The 12,864-nt window shown below is 36.7% G+C and overlaps 1 protein-coding gene across 4 annotated transcripts in view; it reads left to right on the top strand.

Moving 5' to 3' along the window:
* IRAK4 (interleukin 1 receptor associated kinase 4) overlaps positions 1-12,864 on the top strand; it is a 28,897-nt gene that overhangs the window by 2,182 nt on the left and 13,851 nt on the right. For 2 of the 4 annotated variants that reach the window (XM_019960758.2, XM_019960759.2), the window contains exons 2-6: positions 3,617-3,786; positions 6,428-6,573; positions 7,352-7,537; positions 7,928-8,088; positions 9,174-9,238. In XM_019960758.2, coding sequence (XP_019816317.2) covers positions 3,626-3,786; positions 6,428-6,573; positions 7,352-7,537; positions 7,928-8,088; positions 9,174-9,238 — 719 coding nt within the window. In that variant the 5' untranslated portion in view covers positions 3,617-3,625. Of the gene's footprint in view, positions 1-3,616; positions 3,787-6,427; positions 6,574-6,662; positions 6,770-7,351; positions 7,538-7,927; positions 8,089-9,173; positions 9,239-12,864 lie in introns of those variants that run through there. The other 2 variants (XM_070789237.1, XM_070789238.1) reach the window with 2 other exon arrangements.

The raw sequence follows: 12,864 nt of genomic DNA, 5'->3' as shown, positions 1-12,864 counted from the left end.
CCAGGGACCTGGATCAATATCCAGTACAAAATAGAGATTCAGTAAATATTCATAAATGAATAATATTTTGGTTTTTAAAAAATATATCCAAAATGTTTGAAATTACTTACCATTAAGTTAAATTGATTTTTGAGGATGGTATTAATATATTGTGTTTGATTTATGGCATATTAGCAAACATCCCACTTTGAGAAGGGCAGCCCTGTATAACCTATTAGGTCTAGAAGGTATCACAGGCTTTTGTTCATAATGATGGTGTTGGGTTGTCCAAAAACGGACAACCACTTTTGATCTAGGTAAATGGTTATCTACAGTACTTTACTGCAGAAAGCATGGGAGTGAATAATGTATTTTGGGAAGATTATAAGCATATTAAGGATACTATGCTTAGTAACATGACAGTCACCATGAAAAGCTTAGCTGTGTTCTCAGACCTCTTATTTCCACTTCCTCTCCTTTGGTTGCCTTTCACTGCTGTTTTGAAATTGAGCTTAAATAAAACTCTGCACATTTCTTTTTTATAAATGTGACAAAAGAATAACTTCTGCCTTGCAATAATCATCACTACATTTTCTTTGATCACTTATTATTGATAGAATTAGGCATCTTTTGATTTTTAATCTATACAGAAACTCTTAGATACGACCATCTCCGGTTTTCAGATGAAGAAACCGAAGTCCAGAGAAATTGAGTTGTTGACGCTAGTCACAGTTGGCTTGTGGAAGAACCCAAAGTCTTCTTGGAAAATGTATTTTTACTATACACTCATTGCTCCACCAAAACTGTTCTTAAGTCACCCAGAGGCCTTTTGGTTCCCAAATTGAGCACACCATCAGTATTTATGTGATCTCTCAGGGAGTTTTATACCAAATCTATACCCCATTCTAGAAATCTCTGCTATGCTACTCTCCTGGTTTTCTTAGCTTCCATGACTTATCAATACTCTTTTTAAAGTTTCTTTTTTTTCTTCTTCATTCCTCACAGTCTTTATATTCCTAAAAGGCAGGCCCATATTTCTTGTTGCTTCAGCCAACTATTCATATATGAATATGTGAGAATGCTCATATGTGAGGATTCTTTACCAAAACTTCTATCCTAATCTCCAGACTGTATATTTAGCTACTTAGTGCCAGCTTCCCCAGATGGTGCTAGAGGTAGATATTTCACATTTAACTTTGACCAGAGCTGAACATGTGGCAACCCACTCCAGTATTCTTGCCAGAAAAATCCTGTGGACAGAGAAGCCTGGCAGAGTATAGTCTGTAGGGTTGCAAACTTCTGAGCAAGCACGCATGCAGAACTGGACATATTATTTCCTCTATCATCTACATAATTACCCAAGCCAAAAAAGTTAGGAATCAGCTTGTTTTCCTCAGTTTCCCATCTTTCTAATGTTGTGGTTTCCCTCCCAAATCTTTGAAGCTGTTTCTTCTCCATTCCCTGACTGAATGCTTTCTTAAGACTTTCCTTTATAGATTATTATAAAGTTTTCAAACTGATTTCTTTCCTTAATATGCACCCCTTCAAGTTTTATCCAGAGGAATCCAGTTAACCAAATAAGATCACTTACCACCTTTCCTTAAATCATGCAGTGGCTCCCCTGTACCTTTTCGTATGAAACTTGAATTTCCCATTGTAGTATATGAAGGGCATGATGACTTGGCCCGCCTACCTCTCCAACTTCATATTTTACTGCTTAATGACGTATCCTAGGGTCCAGCCATACCGAAATCCTGGCCTTAGCCTAACCCACGCTTTCCCATGCTAATCCTGCTGCCTGGAATTCCCTTTGGGGTTTATTCTCATTCCTCCCAACTACCCACCCACTCAAATCTGTCTTCAGACTTCAGACTCTTTAGACTTCCTTCCTTGATGCTTCTCCTCTGGGCCCCATTGACACTGCTAACACTTCTTGTAACATTTATACTGAGTGTAAGTAGTTATATCCCCCATTAGACTGAGAAGCTTGAAAACAAAGATTTTCTCTTCTCTGTAGCTCCCATCACTTAGTGCAAAGCCTGACATATATCTTTATTAAGTGTATGAATGAATGAAAAGAAATGACTGGTCTTTCTAGAAAAGAGAATGACATGAACAATGAATTGAATTAGAGAAACAGGGATATATGACATGGATTTGGAGTCAGACATGGGTTCAAGAACTAACTTTCACTTACTACTTTCATGAAATAGAGATGCCAGCCCTGGGTTCAAGAACTTTCACTTACTACTTTCATGAAATAGAGATGCCAGCCCTGCCTTAGTCACTGTGAAGATCAAGTGAAATATATAAGTCACCTAGCATGGGCAAGAAATTCATTCCTTTGTAATACTGAATACCAATTTCTGGGGTATGCTAGTAATTAGTTATATATTAATAAATAAAATGAACATTACCTCTGAATTCATGGAGCTTATAGTCTAATGGCAGAGACCATTATAAGCAGCTAAACAAATAAATATATGATTACAAACACATTGTGCAGTGATGAAAGATAATTAGGTTGAGAGTAGGTGGACCTACCTAGATGTGATCAAAGAAGGCCGCAGAGAAGAGACTGCCAATATGGAGCCTAAGACACAGGAGGACTTCTTTCTTCTTACCCTTTGTAGCATCTGAATTTCATACCACATGAATCTAGTCTTTACTCCCAAGTTAATTATATTGCCCTTTTAAAATAAAAGTATGTAAGGGAGCAGTAGAGTAATTAATAGGAGAGTATTTAAATCTACTTGTTTTGATTAATTAGAAGGAAAGGCCACTGGCCTGCTGAGAACGAGTGAGGTTGAAATCAGATAAATTATGGGGAAAGCTAAAGTTGTGAAATAGTCACTCAGGGAGATGAGCAAAGGCAAGTGAAAGGATAAACAGCAGTGTTGAAGGCCCAGTGAAAAGGGGTCCCCTAAATTTATATTCACACCAGTCTGCTCAGTTACTCCGTTCTCCACAGCTATATTCAGCAGTGCTGGTATACAAGAAAAATTGTGAGGTTTGTCTCTAGCTACAGCTCTCCAGGATGGAGTAGCAGAAGAATAGGGGACTGAGCAAATAAAAGTTCTGCCTCAAGAGTAGTTAGGTGGCAAACCACAGGGTTCACCTTAGTAGGGAATGAACTGTCATCAGGCAAGTCTGATGGACTCAAAAATTGCGGCAGAGTCATGGAAGAACATGTTACATAAAAGGTAGTGAATAGACCATCTTTGAATGCAATGCAAATTATTTCAGGACTTTTTTTTTTTTTTTACTTCTACCAAAGAATGTTGCATAAATATTTGCTAGTAAAGAAATACAGATTGAGAAAAATATTTTTCATAATACATTTTATTCCTGAATATTGTTTACATGAATTTTTATGAAAAAGTACACTTTTTGCACCTTTTTGTAAATTTCACTTAGAAAATATTAATGTCAGAAAAAAATAATCCTGTAATTTTTAATTAATATTTAGAGGTGGAGAAAGACTAAAATATCAATGTCTTGACCTTGGAGTTTTCCTTTATTACAGTGTAATAAGTTGCCAGCATTTCCTATGTTAGAGCAAAGTGTGATGTATAAGCTTATAGATGTCATCACTAAAGCTACTGTAAAATTTTAATGAGAATTTTCAATATTTTAGGAATAAAATATGAACAAACCCATAACAGCATCAACATACGTGCGCTGCCTCAGTCTTGGACTAATTAGAAAGCTGTCCGATTTTATTGATCCTCAAGAAGGATGGAAGAAGTTAGCAGTCGCTATTAAAAAACCATCTGGTGATGATAGATACAATCAGTTTCACATAAGGTAACATAAAAATCTTTCTCTTTTTAAATTCTTACATCACAATTTAGAATGATTAATAGGTACAAATACTGTCTAATGCTGCAGTTCAGAAAATAAACCTCTCTCTAAGGGAGGTATAGTAATAAATCCCCCCTCTTTTTTTTTTTTTTTTTTTTTGTTGCAACTTTTGCTTCATTCTCCAATATATCAGCCAGGTCAATACTGTGATCTTGCAAATAAGTTTTTACAGTTAAATTCATGTATGAGTCTCTAATTCACTTAAATGGTGTATTTGGGGAATTCTTCAAATTAATGTTTTAAAGTTGCTTGTACATGTATACATCTGTAAATCGACTTCTTAGTTCTTACCCTGGATTTTTCAACACTATCTTCAGAAAAATTCCATTCTATTTGTCTGTACTTAATTCAGTGTGAGATATAAGTACAAATTTTGTTTTTGTCAGTTATTTCAGCCCAAACTCATGTCAAAATATGTCTCTGGAAGCAAAGGGAAATAAATTTATTTGTGACTTTCAGCATTACCCTGAAAAAAAGTCTGAAACCTTAGTTTTCATATTAGTCCTTCCAGGAAATGTTTTCTCATGTGAAGGATGAGCATCTTAAATTATTTGGAGGAAGCTTAAATTTAAACCTCAGAAACCATTTTTGTAGACAGTTTGTTGATATTAACTTAAAGACCTTGGGAGAAGGGACTTCCGTGGTGGTCCAGTGGTTAAGAATCTGCCTTCCAAAGCAGGGGACGTGGGTTTGATCCCTGGTTGGGGAACTAAGATCACACATACCAGGCATGAGTAGTTAAGCACGTGTGCAGCAACTACTAAGCTCATGTGCTCTAGAGCCCGTTTACTGCAACTGGAGAAGCCTGAGCACTGCGATACAGCACAGCCAAAAAACAAAAAAAACGCTGAAAGCATAGTTGAGGGAATGAGGAGAAAAGACTCTTCTTTACAGAATAATGGCAGCAAATATTGAAAGAATAAGAGAACTAGAAAATTACCAATTTACAACTACCAGTGAGTAATTGATTATGGAGGGCTCATCAGCGAGTGCTGAAACCCCAAGGCAAAAGGGTGTTGATGAACAAGATACCCACACGATTTCAAAGTATATTCCACAGATGATTTATGAATTGCAAAGGGGAAAGATGCTTTTGCAGAGAAAAAATCTGCAGTACACTTCCTTAACCAAGTAATCCAGCTGGTGTCATCAGTATTGGTACAGACTGCCGTTATGTGCCCCCGATGTGGTGCAGTGTAAAGGACACATTGTCATCTAAGTAATGTTCTTACCAACAGTTTTTCATCTGAATTTAATCATGAGAGATTAGTTGGACAAATCTAGACTGTGAGAGTTCTACTACACATCTGGTCTAAGTTCTGTAAAGTGAGCACACAGACACAGGGATGAAGAGGGAGAGGGCGAAGGCATAAACACAGTTAAACATTACCTGGTCATTCGGTGAATCTAGGTGGTTGCTCATGGTATTTTCCTTTCAACTTCTCTGTAGGTTTGAAATTTTTTGAAATAAACCAATTTTCAGGAAAAAACAGGGAGAGCTAAGTTTTCTAGGTTTTTAAATATTACTTTCAAAACTATTGATAGTTTTTTTCTTTTTTATTTATGTTTTTTTAATTTTTACAATGTTGTGTTGGTTTCTGCCATACAATGCAAATCAGTCATAATTATACATATATCCCCTCCCTCTTGAGCCTCCCTTCCTTTCCCCCATCCCTCCTCTCTAGGTCATCACAGAGTGCCAGACTGGGCTCCCTATGTTATACAGCAACTTCTCACCAACTATATATAAAGACATTTTTCATGAAAACCTGATCTGTTTTTCCTTCAGTTGAAATGGAATATAGTTAAGATCCAAGGAATAATTCTCCAAGTGTATGTATTTTCTATTTCTTTAAGCAGCCTGCTTTATTAAACATCATATGACTAACAGTGTTAATAAGTCATGTAGGGAACTAGTATAGCTTAGTATGTTGAGAGTACACCTGTGTGTTCAGTGAGATATCAGTTTGAATCTCAGTTTGTATACAAGTTTATTGGCTGTGTGACTGTGGACTGCTTACCTCTCATGCTTTCTCTTCAGTACATTAGCATGATATTCACAGTGTCTTTGAGAATTATATGAGTTCATGTTTTGCATCCTGTAGCCCACTGTAAATACTCAGTGTCTGTCAACTTATCACCTTCAGCATCTTTTCTTCCTTCTGCCTGTCTTTCCTGTTCTCTGTAATTCTTGCTGACTCTCTTTCTGCACCTTTCTTTTTTAATCATAGGAAGTGCTGTGGACAAGAGGGGGATTGAGGGGAATAATACCTGCTGCTGCTGCTAAGTCGCTTCAGTCGTGTCCGACTCTGTGAGACCCCATAGACGGCAGCCCACCAGGCTCCCCTGTCCCTGGGGTTCTCCAGGCAAGAACACTGGAGTGGGTTGCCATTTCCTTCTCCAATGCATGAAAGTGAAAAGTGAAAGTGAAGTCACTTAGTCATGCCCGACTCTTCACGACCCCATGGACTACAGCCTACCAGGCTCCTCCATCCGTGGGATTTTCCAGGGAAGAGTACTGGAAAATACTTATGTGTTAACTCTGCTTACATACTAATCTTATTTCTCTGTTACTTGCTTTAAGGAGATTTGAAGCATTACTGCAAATTGGAAAAAGCCCCACGTGTGAGTTACTGTTTGACTGGGGCACCACAAATTGCACAGTTGGTGATCTTGTGGATATTTTGGTCCAAAATGAGTTTTTTGCCCCTGCAAGTCTTTTGCTACCAGGTAAACTGAGCGTGTCTACTGTATCAGTGACTAGGATGGAAAGACAAGTGACAGAAATAGGAATGTTTCTTCTCTTACTTTTTTCTCAGAGTAGATGAACCTTACCTTTAAGATTCTTCATTCTTTCAACTCTCCCCAACTCTTTAACAAGCACCCCAGATGCTGCAAACTTGCTGCTGAGAAAATCCTGAAGCTGGTAAGACTTCAGGATTCAGTCTAAACATGCGGTTAAAGTCAGGTAGTTTTATGCCAATAGGAAGTTTAGAATGATGAGAAAAAGCTCTTGCTTTTTTTCATCCTCAACTTCCACCCTGATGGGACTCTGATTTCTTACATTGTGTTCCCGTAGGTTCGTGTCTGGTTGCCTTCCTTCCCCATCAACTACTTTTTCCCTTTGATGCTATTTACACCAGTAATTCTTACCCTTCAGAAGGCATAAGAATCACCTGGAGTTCTTGATAAGCATGTAACTTCCCAGGCTTTACTCCAGATCTCATTATCAGAATTCTTGAATTAAGTTCAAGGTCAGTGTTTTAAAACAGGTACTTCAGTGCTTCTGCTGCAAGTGACTTACAGGCCACTTTCTGGAAACACTGCCTTGCCCATCCTTATCCAAATTTACAAATTCTTACTAGGTAAATTCTCATGAGTGCTATGAAAATAGGGGGCTAATGGGCAGAAACTGGAATAATGTTAAGTAAATTGATTTCCTAATTTAACTTTTTCATGAACACTTCTTCTTATGTAACAACAACTTGTGTCTTATTTCACTTGTTAGATGCTGTACCCAAAAATGTTAATACACTGCCTTCTAAAGTCACTGTAGTAGCAGTTCAGCAGAAACCGAAGCCCCTCTGTGGCAAAGACAGGACATCTGTGATATCTGATGAGAATCTTGAACAAAACTATGTGCTACCTGACTCCTCAAGTCCAGAAAATACAAGTTTAGAATTTAGTGATACACGTAAGTAATATTTGACATGCTTTCTGCTAGTGAGTTTGTCATGAGACCATCACTGCTTTAAAATAAAGCTCTCCTTTTGTTTATTTACTCTGGCAATAGCTCTTCTGTGGTCTTGTTTTCCTCCTGATTTATTAGGCGGTGTCTTCATTGTTTTAGTGTTATAGGTGAGTAGATGTAATAGGACATATGAACAACCACAGAAGCTGTGAAAAAAAAAAAAGAAGTAAATATTTATGCAGTTTGAAAGGATCATTTTATAAAGAAAGTAAGTGATTAGAGTTTAAATATTTGCATAGGTATGAAATATCCAAATTGAGAAAATACTGGAATTATGAAAACCAATTTCTTTTTTACTGAAGCACTCTTTTTATTATTCTATTGACATTACAGGTTTTCACAGTTTTTCATTTTTTGAATTGAAGGATGTCACAAATAACTTTGATGAACGGCCCATTTCTGTTGGTGGTAACAAAATGGGAGAAGGAGGGTTTGGAGTTGTGTATAAAGGCTACGTGAACAACAGGACTGTAGCAGTGAAGAAGCTTGCAGCAGTAAGTTATATTTTCTGGAAGAGAAAAAATTACAGGAAGAGTTGTTTCCTAGTGTGCTGTATGTGAATGAGTGAAAGTTGCTCAGTCGTGTCCAACTCCTTGCGACCCCATGGACTGTATAGTTCATGGAATTCTCCAGATCAGAATACTGGAGTGGGAAGCCTTTTCCTTCTCCAGGAGATCTTCCCAACCCAGGAATCAAACCAGGGTTTCCTGCATTGCAGGCGGATTCTTTACGAACTAGCTATGAGGGAATAATAAATATTAAATTAATCTTTAGGAAACATTATTTCATTGTGTATTTTCTCTCAGTAAACATCATTCTAAATTGGCAGTTCTTAACATTTAAAACTTTGTTGAAAGCTACAGACACTATCTCTACAAGAATGTAGTTATATTCACATACATACAATTATACACATAATTTGGGGAGATTCATAAAATAGAGAAGCTGAATTCTACACAGTGCTCCATGTAGAATCAATATTAAAACATTAAGATTCTAAGAAAATTTTATAAAAATATCTTCCTTATTTTCTTTTCTCATTTAAAAATAAAGTTTAGAAAATATTGCAATAAAAATTTTAAAAATTCTCATCTGCACCCTTTGTTCACATTTCTATTAGAATATCTTATATTTTAAATCTATTGTTTATCCTAAAATATCAATACAATGCATTTTTTATAATAAAGATCCCTTTGTCATATATGTTGCAAATACTTTTGCACATCTTGTTTTTCTTTTTGCCTTCAAAATTGCTTATGTTTTCTAACACACTGAATTTTTTTTCAGAATGTTTATACAGTAAAATCTCTTATTATTTCATTTTGTTCCCACAATGAATCACTGAAGTATATGTAGTTACATGAGTTATATGGTTTTCTTCCTTCTGGTTAACCAGCCATGAGACCTTGAGCAAATCACTAATATTTTTAGTTCTCAGTTGTTTATAAAATGGGGAGAATGATGACTTACATATTTTTAAAAAAGCAGGATCTGACAGATGATCTCTTGTATCCCTTCTAGCTTTAGGAGCCTCTGGGTATTGTATGGTATTATATTGTATATTATTTTATATTTTTAGATGGTTGACATTAGTACTGAAGAACTGAAACAACAATTTGATCAAGAAATAAAAGTAATGGCAAAGTAAGTTAATTTGGCAGTATGGTACCATGGAAGAGAGCAGAACAAGAAAGGACCTGTTTCTTACCCAGAGTGTGCCATGAACTGGTGATATTTTCAAATATAGGCTAAAATAGTTTAACGAACTTGACAGAACTTTGACTCTACAATTCTGTGGCTACATATATTCACTCATATGTGTGTAGATTAAACAGCAGTTGTTATTCTAAATCATGGCATTATTATATGGAATTTCAACTATCTAAATAGTTGATAATGGAACTATGATTCCATTATCATGTTTTCTGTTCCCAAAATTTATGAGAGGTAAATTATAGTATATATATGCATGTGTGTATAAATGCATATTTATATATTAATATATACATGGCAAATAGTCCATTTGATATGTTAACACCATAAACCAGGGAAGTGTTATATGCAAGAATGTTTAGAAGCCATTGACTCAGTATGTTTGAAAATTGTCAGAAAGAGAAGGAAAAACAAATTGGGAAATTTATTCTAATAATTATAGTGATTGATACTTGAGTATATGTTGTTCAGTCGCCAAATCGTGTGTGACTCTTTGCGACCCCATGAACTGCAGCACACCAGGCTTCCCTGTCCTTCACTATCTCCCTGAATTTGCTCAAACTCATGTGCTTTACATTAGTGATGCCATCCAACAATCTTAACCTCTTTCCCTCTTCTCCTCTTGCCCCTCATCTTTCCTTGATCAGGGTCTTTTCCAGTGAGTCAGCTCTTCACATTAGGTGGCCAAATATTGGAGCTTCAGCTTCAGCATCAGTCCTTCCAATGAATATTCAGGGTTCATTTCCTTTAGGATGGACTGGCTTGATCTCCTTGCTTGATCTCCCTCAAGGGACTTTCAAGAGTCTTCTCCAGCACCACAGTTTGAAAGCACCAATTCTTCAGTACTCAGCCTTCTTTATAGTTCAACTCTCACATCCATACATAATTACTGGAAAAACCACATCTTTGACTATACAGAGCTTTGTCATCAAAGTGATGTCTCTGCTTTTTAATATACTGTCTATGTTTGTCATAGCTTTCCTTCCAAGAAGCGAGCATCTTTTAATTTATTGGCTTCAGTCACCGTCCACAGTGATTTTGGAGCCCAAGAAATGAAGTTTGTCACTGTTTCCATTGTTTCCCCATCTATTTGCCATGAAGTGATGGGACCAGATGCCATAATCTTAGGTTTTTTTAATGTTGAATTTTAAGCCAGCTTTTTTACTCTCCTCTTTTTCACCTTCTATACAATAGACCAAAAACTGTAATGCATTAACCATTGTTATAACCACAATTGTTGTAACAACTGCCATACACACACTTTTTTTTTTCCCACTGAAATACAGAAACATTAAATAACTTTATCCAAGGTCACTTAAACATAAATATGTGGGTTTCAAATCCAGATCTGTCTAACTCCAGAACTTGCGATTTTGAAATAAATCCTTAATAGTATTTACCAATTTATTCTCATTAGACCCGTTGCTATAAATCGCCAATTCTAGTTGCTTAACTTCAAGAAAGAAAGAATAGATTGGAATTAATTTTTTCAGTAAAAATAATGTACACTGAAGAAAATAAAAAGATTGTCCAAGATTTGTTCTTTCTACCCCTACCTCCACTCTCCAGTCCTAAAAGTAACTTGTTCAAAATAGATAATCTGGAAAATACAGGAAAATATTCATTCCTTGAATATATCACTCAGAAATAACCATTGCTAGTATTTTGTACTTGCTTCATGATGAGTGTGTGGCATTTTTCCATGTTGAAACATTTAAAATTAATTGCATAACATTCCAGCATATATACACAAATGTTTTATTTAACCATTACCCTTCCATATTTGTTTCTAATTTTCAGTATTACAAATTAAAATGTCTTAAAATCTCTTTGTACATAAATATTTAAGTGCAAATCTGCCTTTTTCATCAGGAGACAGTCCTGGAAGAATTACTGGTTCTGAATGCACGAACTTTTTAAAGACTTTCTGAGTATTTGTCTAAATGACTTTGTAATTGTTATAATAATTTGGTGGCTCAGATGGTAAAGAATTTGCCTGCAGTGCAGGAGACCCAGGTTCAGTCCCAGGGTCCAGAAGATCTCCTGGAGAAGGGCATGGCAATCCACTCCAGTATTCTTGCCTGGAGAATCCCCATGGACGGAGCAACCTGGTGGACTACAGTCCATAGGGCCACAAAGAGTCAAACACGACTGAGTGACTTTCACTTCACATACTTCTACCAGCAGTTTATTGCAATTTCACAACTGCTACCACACTACCATTAAATATTATTGCTATTTTTAAAATAAGTGTCAGTCTCTGGCCCTTACTAGCAGAATGACCTCAGCCAAATTTCTTGTCTGTTTTCTCATCTGTAAAATGGGATAATTATTTTAATAATGAAATGTTTCACTAAGTTATTTTAAGGGTTAAGTAAAACAAAGCATGTAAATCAAGTACCCCATGCCTTTTTAGTATAAACTCAGAAAATGTTACCTACTCATTTTTAAAGTGTGCCAATTTGGTGGAAAATGGAATACTTGCTGTTTTAATTTGCACTTCATAGAATATATTCTGGGCTCTCATGTTTGTTGCTGTTTAGTCACTAAGTCCTGTCTGACTCTTTTGTGACCCCCATAAACAGTAGCCTGCCAGGCTCCTCTGTCCATGGGATTCTCCAGGCAAAAATTACTGGAGTGGGCTGACGTTTGCTTCTTCAGGGGATCTTCCCAGCCTAGGGATCGAACCTGCATCTCCTGCTTGGCAGGCTGATTCTTTACCACTGAGCCACCAGGGAAGCCAGAGGGCTCTCATATATATTTGCTCATTTAATTCTCACAGCATTTATGTTACATAATAGGCATTATTACCCACATTTACCAGGGAAAGTTGCTGAGGCTCAGTGAGTCTGTTAACTTGTAAAAGGTCACATTTCCAGGAGGTGGCAGAGCTGTACTTTAAACTTAGGACTTTGAGCCCAGATATCTTTGTACTTACTGTACCATAGATGCCTGCAGTTTTGTTATACTTAAGCTTTATTTAGTCTTATTACTCTTAAGTAGATAAAGAAACTCAGTTCAGTTCAGTCACTCAGTCGTGTTCAACTCTTTGTGACCCCATGAATTGCAGCACGCCAGGCCTCCCTGTCCATCACCAACTCCCGGAGTTCACTCAAACTCATGTCCATCGAGTTGGTGATGCCATCTAGCCATCTCATCCTCTGTCATCCCCTTTTCCTCTTGCCCCCAGTCCCTCCAAGCATCAGAGTCTTTTCCAACGAGTCAACTCTTCGCATGAGGTGGCCAAAGTACTGGAGTTTCAGCTTTAGCATCATTCCTTCCAAAGAACACCCAGGGCTGATCTCCTTTAGAATGGACTGGTTGGATCTCCTTGCAGTCCAAGGGACTCTCAAGAGTCTTCTCAAATTAGGTTATAAATAACCAGATACTATTAAAGATCAAAAATGTATAAATTAGATGTAATTGAAAATCAGATATCTGTAAGTCAGTGCTTTGAATGTGTTTGAAAATTCTTGAAAGGGTTATTGTACACATTTCAACACACTTCTTGAAATCTTGTTTGCACTATCATTAAAAATTATGTGAAACAAAGGTAA

The sequence above is a fragment of the Bos indicus genome, chromosome 5, assembly GCF_029378745.1.
Source record: "Bos indicus isolate NIAB-ARS_2022 breed Sahiwal x Tharparkar chromosome 5, NIAB-ARS_B.indTharparkar_mat_pri_1.0, whole genome shotgun sequence".
NCBI classification, from domain to species: Eukaryota; Metazoa; Chordata; class Mammalia; order Artiodactyla; family Bovidae; genus Bos; species Bos indicus.
This window is presented reverse-complemented; position numbering and strand designations above follow the sequence as displayed.